General features: G+C 39.8%; 1 protein-coding gene across 1 annotated transcript in view; it reads left to right on the forward strand.

Moving 5' to 3' along the window:
* LOC136863692 (UNC93-like protein) overlaps nucleotides 1-11,002 on the forward strand; it is a 56,076-nt gene extending 45,074 nt beyond the window's left edge. Inside the window, exons 4-6 of the mRNA XM_067140051.2 lie at nucleotides 208-358; nucleotides 8,988-9,255; nucleotides 9,768-11,002. Of these exons, the coding sequence (XP_066996152.2) occupies nucleotides 208-358; nucleotides 8,988-9,255; nucleotides 9,768-9,982 (634 nt within the window). The 3' untranslated portion in view covers nucleotides 9,983-11,002. The remainder of the gene's footprint in view (nucleotides 1-207; nucleotides 359-8,987; nucleotides 9,256-9,767) is intronic.
* The last annotated feature ends 9,931 nt before the right edge of the window (nucleotides 11,003-20,933 follow it).

The following is a 20,933-nucleotide window of genomic DNA, read 5'->3' on the forward strand; positions in this document are numbered from 1 at the left end:
ATAATGAATCTCAGGGACTGATGAGGCACGAGCACGGTTTCAATTTTTCGCACTGCAAGCTCGAAAGCAAAGATTGCCATGATCACCGCCGAATTTCAATGATGTCGAAAAAAAGAGGAAGGATTTCACATTTGTAAGAATATTGTGTATAGTCTACAAAGAGGGGGATATACATACTAATTGAGTTTTCGTTTCATTTTTATGCAGGAAAGCAAACAAAGAGCAAAGCAACCAGTCTTCCCTCCATATTCTAGCGGCCACATTACGACTGTTGGGTACCAAGGAGCAGTGGCTCTTAATTCCCATGACTACATGGCTTGGAGTGCAGGATGCATTTATGGCGGCAGATTACACATCAGTAAGTAAAATAGTTTAAGATTTAAGATTCGACGTGTATAAAATGCTAGATATGAGTTATTTAAGCCATTAGTGTTAATAAACAAAGTAAAATAATTTACTTTTCACTTCATCTGGTCTTGGATCTGAAGAGAATAAGGAACAATTCATTTCAGAGTTGAAACCATTTGTTGTGAAATCCATTTCCGTTATGGTGATATCAGTAGTCGTATAATTTTCCACAGTTGTTTGCAATCAAATCCAGGTTTGATACTATAATAATGTAATAACCGTAACAATGAACAGAGCAGATTTTAGTAATGAAATACAAGTAAAGCAAATCACGGAAGAAACAAACATCTACGTAATACAGTAGACTGCTCATTAACAAAACAACGGAAAAGGTAAACACACACCCCACCCGAAAAATATATAGTTCTCAATTTCATGAAAAAAAAAGAGCGAAGAAAGCAGCTAAAGTATACAAAGAAGTTTTAAAATAGTATTCAGAACAAACAATATATTACAAAAACATATTTGCACATGCGGAGTAAATGAAAAATATAATTTTCCCAAATCTGGTGTATAAGGGGCAGTCACCCGCCGTAACACATATTCCGGCCGAAAGGTGACAGCACTGTTGTAACATATCGATACTGTCATCGCTGTGGTAGGAGAACTGCATAGTGACAACTCACACGTGCACGCAGTTGTAGGGTTACGTCTTTGTTGGAACGCGGACTGGTGTAGTGTGTTCTAAAGAAATGGAGGCAAGCAAAGAAGAGCAGAGAAGGGTGTTTCTTAGCCTGGTGGCGCAGTGCTATGAAGACACTTTGCAGACACTGCGGCGGGTCATAAGGTCAAAATGCACCTAGAATGCTGTCGGATGCATTCTGTTGCATGATAATGTTCGCCCCCATACTTCCAATCTCGCAAAGGTTACTACGCTTCAGCGATTTGGTTGGGAAACTCTTCAACATCCTACGTACATCCAGGTCTTTCACCCTGTGATTTTCACACTTTTGGCGACCTGAAAAGAGACATTCGTGGAACCATTCCCTGGTCACGTTGTAGCGGATGTTTTTTGACTACCTTTCTACATGAACTGCCAACGGCCGTAGCCGTGTTGAAACACCGCATCCCGTGAGATCTCCGAAGTTAAGCAACATTGGGCGTGGTCAGGAGTTGGATGGGTTGCCACGCGCTGTTGGTGGGGTGTAAGGGAATGGAGGAGCGGAAAGGAACTGGCCACCCTACCGCACGTAAACTCCGGCTCAGGAACACCTCTGCGGAGGTTCGGACCTACCTTCGGGCAGAATAACCCTTACCTTACCTACATGAACTCGAAGGCCAGGAACCAAACTGTAATACCACATATAGGCCTATAGGCCAAACAAAACGTAATTTACACACCAGGTACAAAGTACACAAAAAGCAATTAGACGCATCATACAGGTATTTTCTAGGTTTATTGGTTATATGCAAATACATATGACAAAGCCCAACTCTTTACAGACAACAGCACGGATCTGATAATACTACTACACATCGGAAATATTACAAAGTAATTAAATGTAAATGAGACAATAGAAATACATATTGAGAAAGAAGGCCAACCAAAATAACCTCAATGATCACACACAAGCACTATTAAGCACAACAAATCACACTCAATTTAAAGTTTATATGTTTTAATTCATTTACGCTCAATGAATATTCCGAAAATAGTTTCAAAAAATTAAATACAAACAAAAGCAAATGAACTATAAATACATTTTCACGAAAACCGGTAACGTCACCGAGGCATGATGTAACGGGAAGTTACCGGTAAACAAGTTATGTTAGCGTGACGCCAGGGATCGCAAGAGGCAGTGAGATCACTCCAAGCATTTCCACGTTTATTAAGATGTTATAAACGGAAAATTAACATAAATGTTCGTAAACTTTTTCGTAACATTCATTAGTTCCTAATAATAATAATAATAATAATAATCAAGATTGTAAGTATCAGACTGAGTGGCTCAGATGATCGAGGCGCTGGCCTTCTGACCCCAATATGGCAAGTTCGATCCAGGCCCAGTCCGGTGGTATCTGAACGTGTTCAAATACGCCAGCCTCGTCTCAGTAGATTTACTCTTACGTAAACGTATCTACTGTGGGACTAAATTCCGGCACCTCGGCATCCCTGAAAACACGCAAGTAGTTAGTCGGACGTAAAAACAAATAACACTACTATTATTATTAGAATTGAAAGCGTAATTTTTGATGATGTACTTGCAAGAACGAAACTACTCATTTTTTGTTTTTAATTAATTGTACTCTATTATTCGTACTTTACATCAGTTAGGACTGTCGGAAGTATCTAAGCGTTGACAAGTGTAACCATTAAAAGGGGAAATAATTCTAAAAACTTGGAAAATAACTTTTGTAATGTACGATGGTTCATGGTATGGTTCATGTTGTGGGTTACTGTAGTCACGTCCTAGTTCGTGAACCATGGGCAACGGCTGAATGGCCTGGTAAGTGGCCCTGAGTGTCGGGATACCAGCTGCTACGGAATAGGAGTGGGCATCTCGGACATATTCCAAGTCATGCCCTTCCTTGTGCTAAGGTGGCTATGGCTATACAATCCACCGGTGGTCCCTAACCCGTTAGAGGAGAGATACTCACTTGGACTATGTGTAAGTATGGAAGCATCCTGATTCATGAATTTACCTGGCTCAGAAGATTTTAAGCAAGCCTCGGACATATGAGAGTAACGGAGTCCCACTCCCATATGACTGGCGAAAGACTACTTGGAAAAAACTTGAGGAACGAAATGGAATTCGATGGGGAGTTATCAATATGAATGGGGCTTATGGAAGAAAGAAAGTAGAACTGGCTGAGTCAGCAAAGAGGATGCATCAGGATGTGGTAGGAGTAAGTGACGTTCGGGTACGGGGAGATAACGAGGAAGAGATAGGAGGTTATAAAGTGTACCTGACGAGTGATAGATAGGGAAGGGCAGAGTGTGGGGTAGGGCTCTTCATCAGGAATAATATTGCACACCACAAAGTTTCTGTTAGGCACGTAAACGAGCGAATGATGTAGCTAGATTTGAGTGTTGGAGGAATTACGACGAAAATTGTCTCAGTGAATTTACCATGTGAGACTGCAGATGAGAATGAAGTAGACAAGTTTTATGAAGCATTGAGTGACATCGTAGTCAGGGTCAACAGCAAAGATAGGGTAGTGCGAATGGGCGATTTCAATGCGAGAGTTGGAGATAGAACTGAAGGATACGAAAGGGTGATTGGTAAATGTGGGGAAGATATCGAAGCTAATAGGAATGGGAATAGTCTGCTGGACTTCTGTGCTAGTATGGGTTTAGCAGTTACGAATACATTCTTCAAGCATAAGGCTATTCACCGCTACACATGGGAGGCTAGGGGTACCAGATCCATAATATACTATATCTTAACCGACTTCGAATTCAGGAAATGTGTTAGGAATGTACGGGTTTTTCCGGGGAATTTTTGACGAAACAGGCTACTATCTGATCTGTAGTGAACTAGGTATCTCTAGGCCTAGGAGAGAGAAAGTGAAATCTGTCTGTAAACGAATAAGGGCAGAAAATCTCGAGGACGAGCAAATTAGACAGAAGTACATGGATGTAATTAGTGAGAAGTTCCGAACAGTGGACAGTAAACAGGTTCAGGACATAGAAAGGGAATGGGTGGCATACAGGAATGCTGTAGTGGCAACAGCAAGGGAATGCCTAGGAACAACTGCGTGTAAAGTTGGCAAAAAGCGAACATCTTGGTGGAACGATGAAGTGAGAGCAGCTTGTAAACGTAAAAGGAAGGCTTATCAGAAATGGCTCCAGACAAGGGCTGATACAGACAGGGAATTGTACATAAGTGAAAGAAACAGAGCGAAACAAATAGTTGTTAAATCCAAAAAGAAGTCTTGGGAAGATTTTGGTAATAACCCGGAAAGGATAGGTCAAGCAGCAAGGAAACGTTTCTGGACATTAATAAAGTATCTTAGGTGGGGAGGAGGGAGAAAGGAAATTAAGAGTGTTTTGGGTAATTTAGGTGAACTATTAATAGATCCCAGGGAATCTTTGGACAGGTGGAGGGAATATTTTGAAAATCTTCTCAACGTAAAGCGAAATCTTCGTGGTGGTGTCGCAAACAACGGAGCTCATGAGGAGGAGAAAATTATGTTGTTGAAATTACGCTTTAGGAAGTGGAAATGATGGTAATTAAACTCCATTTTCATAAAGCAGCGAAATAGATGAAATTAGACCTGAAATGGTGAAGTATAGTGAGAAGGAAGGGATGAAAAGGCTTCATAGAATAATAAGATAAGCATGGAGTGTTGGTAAGGTACCTTCAGATTGGAAAAAAGCATTAATTGCACCCATCTATAAGCAAGGGAACAGGAAGCATTGCAACAACTATCGAGGTATATCATTGATTAATATACCAGGCGAAGTATTCACTAGCATCTTGGAAGGGAGGGTGCGATCAGTGGTTGAGAGGAAGTTCGATGAAAACCAGTGTAGTTTCCGACCACAGGCTATCAGGATCAGATTTTCAGTATGTGCCAGGTAATTAAAAAATTCTTCGAGAGGAATAGATAGTTGTGTTTATGTTTCGAAGATCTAGAGAAAAGATCGAGGGAAAAGATATTCACCATACTGGGGGACTATGGAATCAACAATAGATTACTAAAATCTACCAAAGGCATTTATGTTGTGAAATGGGCTGCAGTGAGAATTGATGGTAGGATGAGTTCTTGGTTCAGGGTTCTTACGGGGGTTAGGCAAGGCTGTAATCTTTCACCTTTGTTGTTTGTAGTTTACATGGATCATCTGCTGAAAGGTATAAAGTGGCGGGGAGGGATTCAGTTACGTAGAAATGTAGTAAGCAGTCTGGCCAATGCTGACGACTTCGTCTTAGTGGCAGATTGTGCTGAAAGCCTGCAGTCTAATATCTTGGAACTTGAAAATAGGTGCAGTGATTACGGTACGAAAATTAGCCTTTCGAAGACTAAATTGATGTCAGTAGGTAAGGAATTCAACAGAATTGAATGTCAGATTGGTAATAAAAACCTAGAACAGGTATATAAATTCAAGTATTTGGGATGTGTGTTCTTCCAGGATGGTAATACAGTATGTGAGATTGGAACAAGGTGCAGTAAAGCTTTTTTTGCTAGTGGCTTTACGTCGCACCGACACAGATATGTCTTATGCCGACGATGGGATGGGAAAGTCCTGGGAGTTGGAAAGAAGCGGTCATGGCCTTAATTAAGGCACAGCCCAAGCATTTGCCTGGTGTGAAAATGGGAAACCACGGAAAACCATTCTCAGGGCTACCAACAGTGGGATTCGAACCCAATATCTCCCGGATGCAAGCTCACAGCCGCGCGCCGCTAACCTCACGGCCAACTCGCCCGGTTCAGTAAAGCTAATGCTGTGACCTTGCAGATGCGAGCAACAGTATTCTGTAAGAAGGAAGTCAGCTCCCGGACGAAACTATCTTTACACCCATCTGTTTTCAGACCAACTTTGCTTTACGGGAGCGAAAGCTTGGTGGACTCAGGATATCTTAATCATAAGTTAGAAGAAACAGACATAAAAGTAGCGAGAATGATTGCTGGTACAAACAGGTGGGAACAACGGCAGGAGGTTACTCGGAATGAGGAGATAAAGTCTAAGTTAGGAATGAACTAGATGGATGAAGCTGTACGCATAAACCGGCTTCGGCGGTGGGGTTATGTGAGACGAATGGAGGAGAATAGATTTCCTAGAAGAATAATGGGCTCTGTTATGAAGGTTAGGAAAAGTAGAGGTAGTCCAAGACGATGATGTTTAGACTCACTTTCTAACGATTTAAAGATAAGAGGTATAGAACTTAAGCACAGCACTAGTTACAATTAGAGGATTGTGGCGACATTCAGTAAATTCACAGAGGCTTGCAGATTGAACGCTGAAAGGTATTACTGTCTATAATGGTGTATGTATGTATGTATGTATGTATGTATGTATGTATGTATGTATGTATGAAGTGGTTCCATCACTTTCTGTAATCTAAATCTGCTAAATCTACACAGACTAGGCTGACGTAATTGAACACCTTCAAATACCACCTGGTTGAGCCAGGATCGAACTAGCCAAGTTGAGGTCAGAAAGCCAGCGCCTCAATCATCATAGAATCTATGCAAAGAAGATGATGTTCATTGTCGTGTGGGATTCAAAGTCATCACATTCTGTGAAGTTCATATTAATTTATGGTAATATGCATTCTAAGTGTACTATGCCTTTTGGTTTGAACAAAGTTGTTGCTTTAATTGACTTGCTTCAGATTAGTTTTGAAAATATATAAGCGACAGAAGTATGAGTGGCACAAAATAGTACCACCATTCCTTATGCAGCTGTCGTGTGCTGAGTTTCCTTTCGATCAGTATAGTGTAAGGATGTTTTTTCACATAGCGGTAGTTGAGAATTATTTCACATAACTCAGTGGAAATGTTACATGTCGACAAAAATGGTAAGAGTATTTTAAATAAATTATATTTTATTTGTATTGAAACATGTCTTTCTCATTCTATCTTGCACAGATGTGAGCGGTTGTAAAGCCTACTCTATTTGGTGTTCGTCGCCTACACTGAAGATTAGAAATAGAATTCCGAAGCAGTTGCTTGGTATTTACATGTGCCTAAATGCGTGAGACCCGTGTATGAAGACTTTATGGCATACCGAAAGAAACATTTTTAGAGCAAATTTTTGGTCACGCTGGGGTCTCTCCAAATATCTGTATATGAAAATATGTTCAAAAACAGTAACGTTATTATGAGTTTCACTGACACCTCTTCGTAAGATGTATGGTGCTACTAAGGAGCAGTACGAGGAAGACGAATTTAGGTTGGAGAAATTATAACTCTACCAGAATTCCTGAAAATTAATTTTGACCTTGGAGGTCCTTAATGAAATTTATGCTAACAAGCGGAAATATAATAAGTGATCTAAATGTAACTAAGAGTCTTATTACTAAGTTTGTGATTGCATTTCTCTTGAATATACATTGAAATGTAACCTGCTATTTGTAAGCTTGTTATCCAGCATCAGATCACAAATACAGTATGTAACGATTGAGGAACATTTTTACGTAATTCGTTACACACAATTCAATTTTGGGCATTTATTTCCTTTCATTCTTGCAGTAAATCATATTCTCAACCAATTTGCCAATAGCAATGCAGCTTGACATAATTTCTTCATTCATTTTAATGAAGTACTTGTAACAAAGAACGTTTTAGTATACAGGATATCAGTTCGTACATACATACACTAACCATGAACTAATCTACGAGTATCATTTAACAGTTAAATATTCTCCGTTAATAGAATACTAAGGGCTTAGAATGGAAATCAAACACATACAATGACTCAGTTAAATATGAGGGGCGTAGTATATTGTTTTACACTTTATTTTTTGTGCGTCCTTGCACGGTTCACATTTCATTTTTGAAGGTGGTGACGTGTAACTAGTGTCTTGTTCCAACATTTTGTAGCAGCACACGCACAGGGGCCAGCGAATGCACTCGTCATAGCCATTTCATAACATATTCACTTCATAACAACACTGTCAGCGTAGGAGCAGACAACATGGAAAGCAAACGTCAGGGACAGCGCTATACGACTTGGTTATTATGGAAAGAAGGCGTGACCACTGCAGAAATTCATCGACGCTTGGTGGCAGTCTGTGGAGAACATGCGCCGTGACGGAAAAAAATTTACAACTGGGTGGAAGGTTGGAAAACAGGGCGCACATCGGTGGACAAGGGAACTAGTTCTGGATAGAATGTGACAGTGTAAACACCAGCCAACATTGCTCGGGTTGAACAGGCCATCCAATGAAACAAATGCATCACATTTACCGAAACGGAGGCAGCCACGGGAATTAGCCGAAACACCCTGCAGCGGATCGTGCATGGCCACTTACAGTTGGGGAAGGCGTCATCCACGTGGGTGCCTAGACTCTTGTCTGCAGACGAAAATCAGAGGCGTGTGGACGTGTGCAGACGGACGTGTGCAGAAAACTTTTGCAACGCTATGATCAAGATCCAGGCGACTTCATGGTTAGGCTTGTGACTGGTAATGAGACATGGCTCCATTACCATGAGCCACAATCGAAACAACAATCGATGCAATGGAAGTATAGAGGCAGTCCACCGCCAAAGAAATATCGATCAAGGCCATCAGTTGGCAAGCGAATGGCGATTGCGGATTTTGCAAAACTGGACACAGCTGTGAAGGCATGGGTACGCAGCACACCGAAAGAATGGTTTCAGGAAGGTCTAGAGAGACTGACATATCGATGGAAAAAGTGCATACAGCTACAAGGAGATTATGTTGAGAAGGTGGACGTAACAACTGATGTGTAATGTACTTCATTTGGGTAGAAAAAATAAAGTGTAAAACAATATAGTACTCACTTCACATATATCAATGAATAAATATTAAAACCACTTCACCCTTACTACTATTGAGGGATCACTCGCATAGCATCACTCAAGCTACACTATAATGAGACAAATTAATATATGTACTGAAAAATTTCATCTTGTACCATACGCACATTACCGACTTGTTTTTGTTCCAGTCATACGTATCTTGTGCTTGGGGAATACGTCATATTGGATACGTGATGATCTGCTATGGTGTGGCTAATTGTGTGTCAGCCTTTTCTGGAGGTTGGATTGTTAAACTGACTGGGCGACTGCCAGTGGTACTCCTGGCCACAGTTTTGCAGACGGCAACTGTTGCAATTCTTTTGATATGGAAGCCGGACCCTAAAGATGTCATTATATTCTTCACCATGGCAGCACTATGGGGAGCAACAGATGGCATCTGGCAGGCACAAATAAATGGTAATTGACTTCATATTTGATAACCTTATGAGTAGTGAGATTAGAAGTACTATTCTATGTAATTTGTTTTAATTTTATACCGTGCGCTACCTTCCTTTAAACCTCGGAAATCTTATAACAAACCTAGCTCCGAATAACATTTAATTACATTTGAAAACAGTGCGAATTGCATGAGAGCATTTTCAATTTATTTCCCTACATAAAAATTGCACGCGTACACGTACAGAAGTATATAAGTCATTTGACTAAGGTACCCTTAACCATGACACGTACCAAAAGGATTAAATACGCATTTCAGTAATGCATAGATATATTTTTCTTTTCTCCTCAAAACAGTAAAACATGCCTAATAAATTTACTCTTGTCCGTGGAGCTCTGCATGTATTGAATGTGATTATAGCTGTACTAAATATAACTTAATATTCGTTATTATCATTAATCTCTGAAAGTAATAAGTACTTTTCTGGAATAATACTTGTACTGATTTATTAATTTTTATTTCCTTTACGCAGCAATGTACGGCATCATCTTCCCAGGACGAGAAGAAGCTGCTTACAGTGGCTTCAGACTATGGGAAGGAGTTGGTTACATCATTGCTTTTGGATACAGTTCCTCGCTCTGTACTGGCATGAAATTGTATGCACTTTTTGGAATACTACTTTTAGGAGTCATAGGTTACGTCGTTATTGAGCTTAGTCTACGTCCTAAAGCAAAGTCATCATCATAATAAATAACAGGGAAATGTGAAATCCCAAAAATATCAACACTTACTTCATCCAAATCATCCAGTAGTTCAGCAGCAGAGAAACCCAGAAATTCATGATAGACAAGTACAAATTAGGGGCTTCCTGTGAGTGAAACTGAAGAAAGGCTGGGCTCTGCTTACTTAGTAATATTCCCCTCGTATTAGATCAAACACTGAAATAGTAATCTGAATTTTACATTATTTACATACTCCTCATAGCGGAGTGTGTTTTGCATTAGCACTTTTTATCAAATGAGCAGCTACATTAAAAAAGAACCATAGGAAATTGTCAAATTCTGGCTTAGATATGCAATAGACTAACGTAATTAACTTATTAAGAAAATAGTTTGAAATCAAGTTCGCAAAAATTAAACACCAGCCAGAATTCTACTGAGTGCCGTAAATATACAATGAGGAAATAAGAGTAAACGAACTCCAGCCTGTCGTGAATAATAAAATGAAATTGTAGAGGTTTTGTATATTCATCCAATCATTATTTTTTAATAATAGTCTGCACTGAAGAAATCTACCACATGTTTTCTAAAGCCCACCTAAATGTCAATATGAAATCTAGGAGGTTCGACTGACTTCTGGAATTCGGTAGGAAATAAAGGTATGCATAATTCTGTTTATTTTTAGTTGTACATTCATTTGAATTTCGTGAATGAAAAAAAACGGAATGGAATCGTTTGAAAGTGAAGTTCAGTGGAATAGGTGCTCAATAACTGTCAGAAATATGAGCGGAGTATTTTCAGTTTCAAATGCACTGGAAGCTGAATGTTAAGGAGAAACAGTACTGAAGTTCATCTAGAGGATAACTCAGAGTGTAACTAACGTAAGAGAACTAAATATCTCCGATGTATTAAACTATGCAGGATGGAACTAAGAGAATGCTTTCTAGATATGTACTATTTAACTATTCCTTCCTATTAGTTTATATCTAAAACAAGAAGTGGATACTTCACATATGATGTCTTAAAATGAAATGAGCATAATTGATCATCCACACGCATTCAATTATAACATTTTTAGAAATGAAAATGTTTAGTTTATAAGTCGCATAAGCTTTTTGTCTTGTAATGGAAGATGTATAAAATAAAACATGCACACACACACTAAATTGTTTATCCTTTCTCCGTACATGTATTCTTGTATAATGCCTAATGAAGGTATGGTGGTAGCCTTTACCTGTAAGTACATAATTACAATCTAGCTTAAGTGATATAAACGTTCTAATAAGTACGTTTGATAAGAGTTTGATAAAGAGTCATATCGGAAAGGTTAACCTCGCAGTATCAGAAAGTTCCTAATGTCATGTTTCTATAATTCTACTTTCTGAATGTTTTAACTACACAAGTAAACCTAAGGATTATTAGAATGTAATCCAGAATACTGAAATTGTTTTCAACGAGGGTTCCTGTACATGCTTCGTAATTCTTCAACCATGGTCGACAGCCGAGTAACCTATTTAGTGGTCCTGACGGTCGAGTTACTTATTCCAATAGAATGGCAGTATGTTGGACATCACCTGAGTCGTGGTCTGAAATGTCAGAGATAACAATCACACAACTGGATATGAGTATCCGCTTGCTCACGTATGTTGGATATGTTCCTGCAACACTACTTGTTGTACTCGCTTGTAGAAATTCATGCGACGTATATTTATGCTATTTTGATAACATCGCGTATCAGCTCAGTATTTAAGTTTTTAGCAACTCATAGGGAATATCGTGTCTATAAAGTAGCAGTTCAAGGTCCTTGGAGTAATTTTTTTCCTGTCAATTCGAGGAGTAACTCCGTATGGCTGCACACTCACAAGAATGTAACGGACTGTGCTGAGAGTAGTAACAGACAGGACAAAGAAAGATTAAGTTAAGCCCAATGAGTATTGTGCCGATGACCTAGATGTTACGCCACTTAAAACAACGATACTTTCATCACCAATTATTCTCCAAAACGTTTTCAATGAAACTAGGCGTTCATCAAGGTTTCTGCTTTGAGATGTTATACCAGAAGTATATATCGTCGTTGAGCCTAGAAGAACCGCTATGTGATAATATTTCAGCTTAGAACTTTAACCTGAAATGTTCTGTCATCTAAAGTTCATTGTTGCATGACCTGTTTCACCGAATTTTCGTTCTAAATGATACATGTGCTGAGGGTCAGTATCTCTCCCCTCAATATTCTCACATAACGGTATTTCGAGGTGCAACGACGATATGTTGAATATTTAGCCCGAAGGCTGGTTGGATCTTGAAAAGCTTCACCATTACTTTCGTATACGGTCTAGGCGACACTGAAGAGGTACACTAGGCAATTGCAGAGTGACGAAGTTTCCTGTTGCTTTCCTCACAGAGGTAGACATTGCTATTGCATATCGGTCTGCTATGCTCACATAAATGCACGTGATAACTGACTATATCAGTGACCGTTTCATAATATTAATTACAAAGACTCACTGCGTAGCCTAAGGAATGGCATTGTTAGCACCGCCCTTACCTCAGTCATTTACATGTTGTCGAAGTTAAGGATGAGAGCTGGACAGGTCAATGAAGGTAAAAAATTAGCTTTAGTCTACACGAGAAGATGCAGGGCACTGTTAACAGTAGAACTCGTCAGCGAGGGCGGATGAAGAGAGTAAAAGTAAGTAAAAAATATTTACAAATTCTGTATACCCATCATCTATGTACAATTACAACCCTGTAGCACTGATAAGTCAAGTGAAATTCAGAAAAATAACATTAATGAAGACCTGCATGGGCCGCCTCTGTGGTGTAGTGGTTAGCGTGATTAGCTGCCACCCCCGGAGGTCCGGGTTCGATTCCCGGCTCTGCCACGAAATTTGAAAAGTGGTACGAGGGCTGGAACGGGGTCCACTCAGCCTTGGGAGGTCAACTGAGTAGAGGTGGGTTCGATTCCCACCTCAGCCATCCTCAAAGTGGTTTTCCGTGGTTTCCCACTTCACCTCCAGGCGAATGCCGGGATGGTCCCTAACTTAAGGCCACGGCCGCTTCCTTCCCCCATCCTTGCCTATCCCTTCCAATCTTCCCATCCCCCTACAAGGCCCCTGTTCACCATAGCAGGTGAGGCCGCCTGGGCGAGGTACTGGTCATACTCCCCAGCTGTATCCCACGACCAAGAGTCTGAAGCTCCAGGACACTGCCCTTGAGGCGGTAGAGGTGGGATCCCTCGCTGAGTCCGAGGGAAAAACCGAACCTGGAGGATAAACAGATGATGATGAAGACCTGCATGACGGATGAATTTATATCGAAATAAAAATGACATGGTTGCTGTGACAACATTTATAAAAGTAACAGATAATACTGACGACAGGCTCAATGGAAACACAATCCATGCAAAATGGAAATACGTGAAACGAGCAGTGAGAGAAGTAGACGTTCAGTGCTTTGGAACGCAGAAAAGGAAAACTTACAAAACCCGGATTAGAGATAGAGTCACCGAGCAATTGGCTGTGCGGTTAGGGTCGCGCGGCTGTAAGCTTGCCACCTGGAGCTCGTGGATTCGAACCCCACTGTTGGCAGCCCTCAAGACTTTTTTCGTGGTTTCCCATTTTCCCACCAGAAAAACGCTGGGGCTGTACAATATTTAAAGCCTCGGCCGCTTCCTTCCCACTCCTATCGTCGCATGAAAGATAAGACAAATCTGTGTCGGTGCGACGTAAAGCAAATTGCAAAAAAAGGAAAGAAAAAGAAGTGATGATGATGATGATGCTTGTTGTTTTAAGGGGCCTAACATCGAAGGTCATCGGCCCCCAAGAAAAAGAAAGACAGTCCTCGAATAGACGGAGAAACGCTGCCGTTGTAAAATAACGGGAAACACCGCAAAGTATAACAAATTACGGAAGGAAAATTAAGAAACTGGGAGAAGAATGGTATCAACAGAATGCACCGATATTGCGAAAGATATCTTACAAGGAAACAGGACAATAACCTTCCAACGTCAGAAGGCTCTTCGTAGCGGAAGAAACCAATTAATAATATCCGAAGTCGTGACAAAAACAGTGTATTATGGTAGAACTTAATAACAGATTCTAAAACCTAAGCCACGCTATAGAAAATAATAAAATAAATACATAAATAAATAAATAAATAAATAAATAAATAAATAAATAAATAAATAAATAAATGAATAAATAAATAAAAACACTTTGACTGAGAAAACTGAAATTGCAAATGAATAGAAAGATCATATGGAAGTATTACATGTGGGGTATTTATAAGGTGATATGGTCGAAGATGAGGTTGTTGTCGTAAAAGATAAATGAGGACCTGACATGGAGGAAGATGAGAAATCATTAACAGAACTCAAGGAAAAGAAACAGGTGTATATAAAATATATTATTAAGTCTTAAAATTACTAGGAGAAAGTACTAAACATGAAAGTTACAAAGAGACTAATGGCCGAAATGTACCTATCTGGAGAGATCCCAAAAGACTTTGAACAAACATGAAAGGAAGTACTACAAGAATGTATCAAATGTTTCAAAATTACTAACATTAGTGTACACTGCAGACTGAAGAAAGAGGCTGAAGACAACTTTTCAGGTGATCAGTATGGTTTTTGAAAGGGAAGGGGAATGCTTTTAATAATGTTGACTGGAATGTTATATTCAAAGTTCTAAGAAAACTAAATTTGACCACGGGGTCAGTAGAGTAATATTTAATCCGTGTAAAAACCAGACAGCTGTCATTGAAAAGAACAAACTCTAGGGGAAGTTCTCAAAATAAGGAATTGGTAGCGGATTCTCACCTCCATTATTCAAAATTTATACTGAAGTGGCTATGTAAGAATTTACTAAAGCCAATTGGTGAAGGTAAATGGAGTACCGTTTACTACAACACGATCTGCTGATTATATAGCTTTCAATGCAGAAGAGGAACATGGCCTTCAAGAGGCCTTAGAACTTATGAACGAGAAATCTGTAATATGGAAATTAATTAGAAGAAAACCAAAGTTGTGAAATGCACCCGTAGTGGTAATTACATAGAAGATGTCAAAAGTAAATTAAAATCAGGACAGCATAAGTGAAACAATCATTTTACTTACAGAAAATTCTACTGAAATCTAATACCATGTAGCTAACAACAGGGAATAGATTTATAAAAACATAAGTATGGAGTGTCACTACATATGTCCCGGAAAATTTAACCCTCAGAAAGATTGGGAATGATAGACCAAGAGCATCTGAGATGCGGTACTGGCGCTGAAGTATGTAGCGAATATTTTGCACATAAAGGAAAGGTAATGAAGAAGTACTCGTAAAACAATGAAAGCTCAGCCTCGTTGATACCATTCAGTAAAAAAAAAACCTCACCTTATCTGCCACCTGATTTAGAAACTCCAACTGGTGCACCACGATACTGGAAGGATGTTTTAAAGGCAGGAAGCACAGAGCAAGTTTAGAGCAGCATTCTCAGTTAGCATCTGACAAGAACGACCCTTTCACGAAATCAAACAACTGGCTGAAAGAAGATAGCCAACACACTGCTTCCACGTTACCCACCGAACTTTGGGATTAGGAGAATAATAAATGATGATGATGAAAGTGATAACGTCGGGCTAATAGGACAGAGGGGAACGGGCGTGTTTCCATTAAAAATATTTGAGAGTCCTCGAAAACGAACAGTAAATCAACAATTTTTTACAAGTTGATTTACGTCGCACTGAAACATACTGTAGGTCATATGGCGACGATGGGGCAGGAAAGGTCTAGGGGTGGAAAGAAAACGGATATGGCCTTAATTAAGATCCAGTGAAAGTGGGAAACCATCTTCAGAGCTGCCGACAGTGGGGTTCGAACCCACTACCTCCCGAAACTGGATACTGGCCGTACTCAAGTGACTGCAGCTATCGAGCTCGGTAAATCAACTGTGAAAACATTTTAATTTGAGATTAATAGAAAAAATAACTTAAAAAACTAAATAGTAATGCTACCATACTGTATTGTCACAGAAAAGTAGATACGAGTAGAGCTATTCGACCAGTAAGGGATAACAACCTCCTCAAAGATTTTTTTCTTAATTCGTCTGATAATGTTATGACAAAACGTCGGACTAATAGGAGCGGGGAGAAAGGACGTATTTCGATTAAAATTACTTGTGCGGAACAATAAATAAACTATCATGCAATATGATATCGTTCATATCTAAAGGATTTTGAAAGCTATAAAGAGAATAAATTTAGGCAGAAAACAATTTGGAAGAATATTGAAGTATAGGAATAACCAGTATAAGACTGTCAAGTACTTAAGACATTTTTTCATATATTTATTCTCATGTGGAATGGCACGATGAGAAGAGGTATTGTTATCATAGGAAAACGTGATGTGCTACGTCATATAATTAGTTATATAAATTAGAAATTGTTCCAACGTTTTAAGAAAATCGTCATGTGGCGATTTAGCTCAAGATGAAGTAGATACCACTTATGTGGCACAATGTAATTTAATACTTAGTGACAACAGTAAAGAACAAATCATACTACTCCTCTGCTACGATTAACACAAAATTTCATATGCTGCCGCCGTGATTGAAATCTGAAGACAAAGGAATATTTAAAAAGAAGTTACGAATTCAAGTACGTAGCATACAACCTTCAATATCAGAAAATCAAAAACGTATCATCGTCAGTGAAAGGCTCCAAGAGTAGATGGGACGACGTGGTTAAATTGAGAGACACATTCCTAAACGTAGAAAGGTATGTTTTATGTTTTGAAATACCATAGCCCAAAGTAGAATAAAATCGTATGCCGTAGTGAATTAACAATCAAGACTATATATAATGGATCCGAGTGAGGCATGTTGTGGGTAGGTGTACCGGGAAGAAACTCGACCAACTAATGAAGTGTAGGTTACAAATATTAAAGAAAATTGTGGTCCCATACTGGATTGGTAAACGAAGATAATATCTGATATCCAATAATATCCAAATATTATTCGGATTTATAGATCTTTCTTTTGATTTTTCTCCTTCTTGCTATTCTTCTTCTTCTTCTTATTATTATTATTATTAAGCCTAGTAATGGTGGTGGTGTTATGAGGAGCCTAACATCGAGGTCATCAGTTCCGAATCTTTGAAATTATTCTAGATCAACCAAACCAAACTCTATGACACAACACTCCTGAGGGCCTTAGTCTAACAAGCGACAGCTGCTCAGCCCGAAGACCTGCAAATTACGGTCTGACGTGTCGTCAGCGCAACGAATCCTCTCGGCCGTTATTCTTAGCCTTCTAGACCAGGGTTGATTTTATAATCGTCAGATAGTTCCTCAATAATTGTAATCATTTAAGCTGAGTGGATCTCTAACCATCTTACAGATATTCCTTACCTAGGCGGGAAGCGAACCCGCGTGGCCAGTTCTGTATCAACCAGAAATCACTGGATAGAGGAAAGGAATTTTTAAAATCCTGCTCATCATAAATAGAAATGTTTCCGCTAATTTCTCCTGCTTGTGGAGTTAATTAATTCCATAGTATTAGTGTTCAGGAGGCACTATGGAAAGAACGACGCTTTCACTGATAAAGAATAAGTAGTATAAAATCCATTATGCTTTTGAATTAAAAAAAGAGAAGCTAGGACCACATATGTGATAAGACACCGCTCTATTTGTTTTATGTGGGGAAAGGTAATGTATGTCATCCACAAAGCCATATCCACTTCAACGGAATACACGAAAGGACATTTTGCAGCAGATGATTCTTCTAAAATGCTACATCATATGCAGTGATATTTGTGAACTCGTTAACCTTTGCATGTGAATGCTGCGTGGTAACCAGTGTTATAACGATGTTTGCACTTACACACAAATTTATGTAAAAACAACTACTGATGAATGTCTCGTCTAATTATTATCCAGTTAACGGTAATAACTCGAAATTCTAACCCTGAAAATTCGAAGTAGGTGAAATAAGCATTTTTTATTTGGTTGTTGTGTTGATCAAAATCAATTTCTACCTCATGAAGTGTCAGAGCGGAAGAAATATGTGAATATAAGGAAGTATGAAAACAAGGCATGGTAAATATTCTTCAATGTAACTAAGATCTTGTCAGCTGCTGTGATGAATGATTCTTAGCACGAAAAAATGGGGGCGATGGCGGAAGGGTATTTCATCGTGAGGAGGTAAAAACTTTGAATGAAACTGAGAGTATGAACACACGTCATCTATTGGGTTCTGCAAATGACAATGTAAGAGGAAGGGAGAGACTGAGTAGACGATCTTAAGTCCCCGTAACTAACGACTTCAAGGTGAGTGGGGTGGAAGAAGATCACATTGCTTGCTGCAAATGGAAGATTGTACGGGCATATCGATCACTACTTTGGATGTGCTAGCGGAATGAGCACTAAAATGACATAAAAATCCCACTATAAATATACTTGTGTGAAATATATCCAAGCAGTGAGGCAACTTTAGAAAAATGCATTGAGTTGCAAACAGGGGGCTTAATTATCTAATAGGTTTAGCAGTTGGCTACTTACCCTTGTAGACGAGACTCGAATTTTCGAGGATTCATGTGGTAGCAGAAAGAAAAATCCAGCATTTAACCACCAGCCAAATCTCAAAATGTTCCAGGGTGGCCCGAATGTCAGAGATATTACTGAAAGAAACTGAAGAAAATCATATTAGCACACAAACAAAAATACAGATTCACAACAAAACTGTTCCTACTTTCCTGCCGCTTTTCTCACACTCTAGTGGGATTATGCGTGCAATACGTTTCACACATGAGGACTCGGTCCATTCTTTTCGTCGGATGATACCAATTTCGTGCGGGGGATGAATTCAACTATGGCATGTTTCTGTGGTGGTTAGCAGTATAATAATACAGTATGTAAATGAAGGGGTTATGAACTACATACCTAGTAATAAACTTGTATGTGCTAATGTTTCTTGTCTCCCAGAGCTCGTTTGAAGTCCTCATAAACAGGAGCTCGAAGAACTCTCCTCGTAGTCCGTTATTCTCCTCATCAAGTTCTTCCGTAACTCGTTTACTGATGAGGGAGTGGACATATTTGAATCCGCGAACAGTATTGGCCTTCTTCCGTGACTTAAAACTGTTTGCAAACCAACCGAAACCCCTCGATTCTCCTCGCCAAGTGAACGTTGTGTGTATATTTTGTGTTCTTGTTGAATTCAATATTTTTACTACACACAATGTTAGTCATAACTTTCGCTTTACGCTGTTATCTTCATTCATTTTTCATGTATAAATCAACAAATCAAGTTAAATTAATTTCATCAAGTTGTCTAGTGAGAATACTCCGTCACACGCAGAACCTAGAAGTATTTATATGTACGGTATGTACAGTATGACTGTATGCACACCAAAAATAAGTACCAAGTTAATTCCTGGCGATAAACAAGGCCGTCCTTAGAGCTACTACTCTGTCCAATTTAGTGCCGAGATTAAGAATTATGAAAATCTTTACTTCCTCCAAGTGATTTCATGTCCTGTACATAGATGACGAAATCTTAGTGTTACTATTATTATTATTATTATTATTATTATTATTATTATTATTATTATTATTACACTCATGTTCATTAAATTAGAACACCTTGAAAGACTAGAGATAGGAAGTTCATATTCACAGAAGATGTCCATTAGTATGTTCTGCAGAAACGATTAGCATTTCAGTCACCTAAGTTCAGCGCGTGTCCTGTTGCCTCGTAGACACTGGGTCCTCCATGGGCACTGATAACTTGTTCCATACGTGATGGTATCGACGCGTTTAAGGCGTGAATGGCGTCCTGGGGTTTAGCCATCCATGCTGCATTCACCTGGTTCCACAGTTCTCATTTGGTTATTGGCAATGAGTCACAGCACCGCACCCGTCGTTTCACCTAATCCCACACATTTTCGATTGGCGACAAGTCCGTTGATCGGGTGGGCCAAGGTAACAGTCTGACATCCTGTAACAACAAAAAGGCACGTACGTGTTCGTTCAGCAACATGTGGTCGCGCATTGTCCTGCTGAAATATGGCACATGGGGTGTCGTGCAGGACGGGTATGGCTACGGGTCGCAGGATGTCATTCAGTACATCAAACTGACCACAGTGCCCTGGACACACACAACTGTGATTTGTGGTTGTACCCAATAGCACCCCACACCGTAAGAACTTGAATTGGCACTGTATGCCTTGTACGAATGCAGTCACTGTGATGCCTCTCCCCCTGTCCGCTCAAACCGAAATGCGGCCACCGTTTAGAAACAAACAGAACCTGGATTCGTCCGAAAACACTAGTTGCTGTAATTCCTGTCCCCAGTGACGTCGTTCCATACACCATTGTCGTCTAGCATGTTTATGCACATCAGTCAACGGTAGGCGGAAAAGTGGACGACGCGCCGGTAACCCATACCATAATAAACGACAACGGACTGTCACTCCTGATAGTGTACGCTGTGTTACACTGTTCCACTGTTGCGCCAGAGCCAAGGAGGACGCATATCAGTCCTGCAATGCTATTCGAATGAGGTGTCGATCTTCTCGGGGGGAGGGTCTAGGTGGTGCGACCAGACCCATCTCGTCGTGTTCTACGGCCTTCTGTGAACCATCCTGTACACACCCGTTGCACTGCTGACACATTACGTCCCACACGAGCAGCAGTTTCCCGGATGGATGCATCACGTTCTCTCATCCCAATAATTCGCCCTCTCTCAAACTCACTCATTTGACGATACGGTTCCCACATACGTCTGCGAGGCATCCTGCACATCTGATCAAGTCACGCATATCCATTATGTTCGGTTCATAGCAACAACGAGAGCCGCAGGCACATTTTACCAGTCGGTGGTGGTGCGCCGAGACATCGATGTGGACCTTAAACCTGAGGACCGACATGTTTCAAATACTAATCATTTCTTCAGAACATACTGATGCATATGTCCTGCGAATATGAACTTCCAATCTC

Source organism: Anabrus simplex, chromosome 2, assembly GCF_040414725.1.
Source record: "Anabrus simplex isolate iqAnaSimp1 chromosome 2, ASM4041472v1, whole genome shotgun sequence".
In the NCBI taxonomy this organism is placed as follows: domain Eukaryota; kingdom Metazoa; phylum Arthropoda; class Insecta; order Orthoptera; family Tettigoniidae; genus Anabrus; species Anabrus simplex.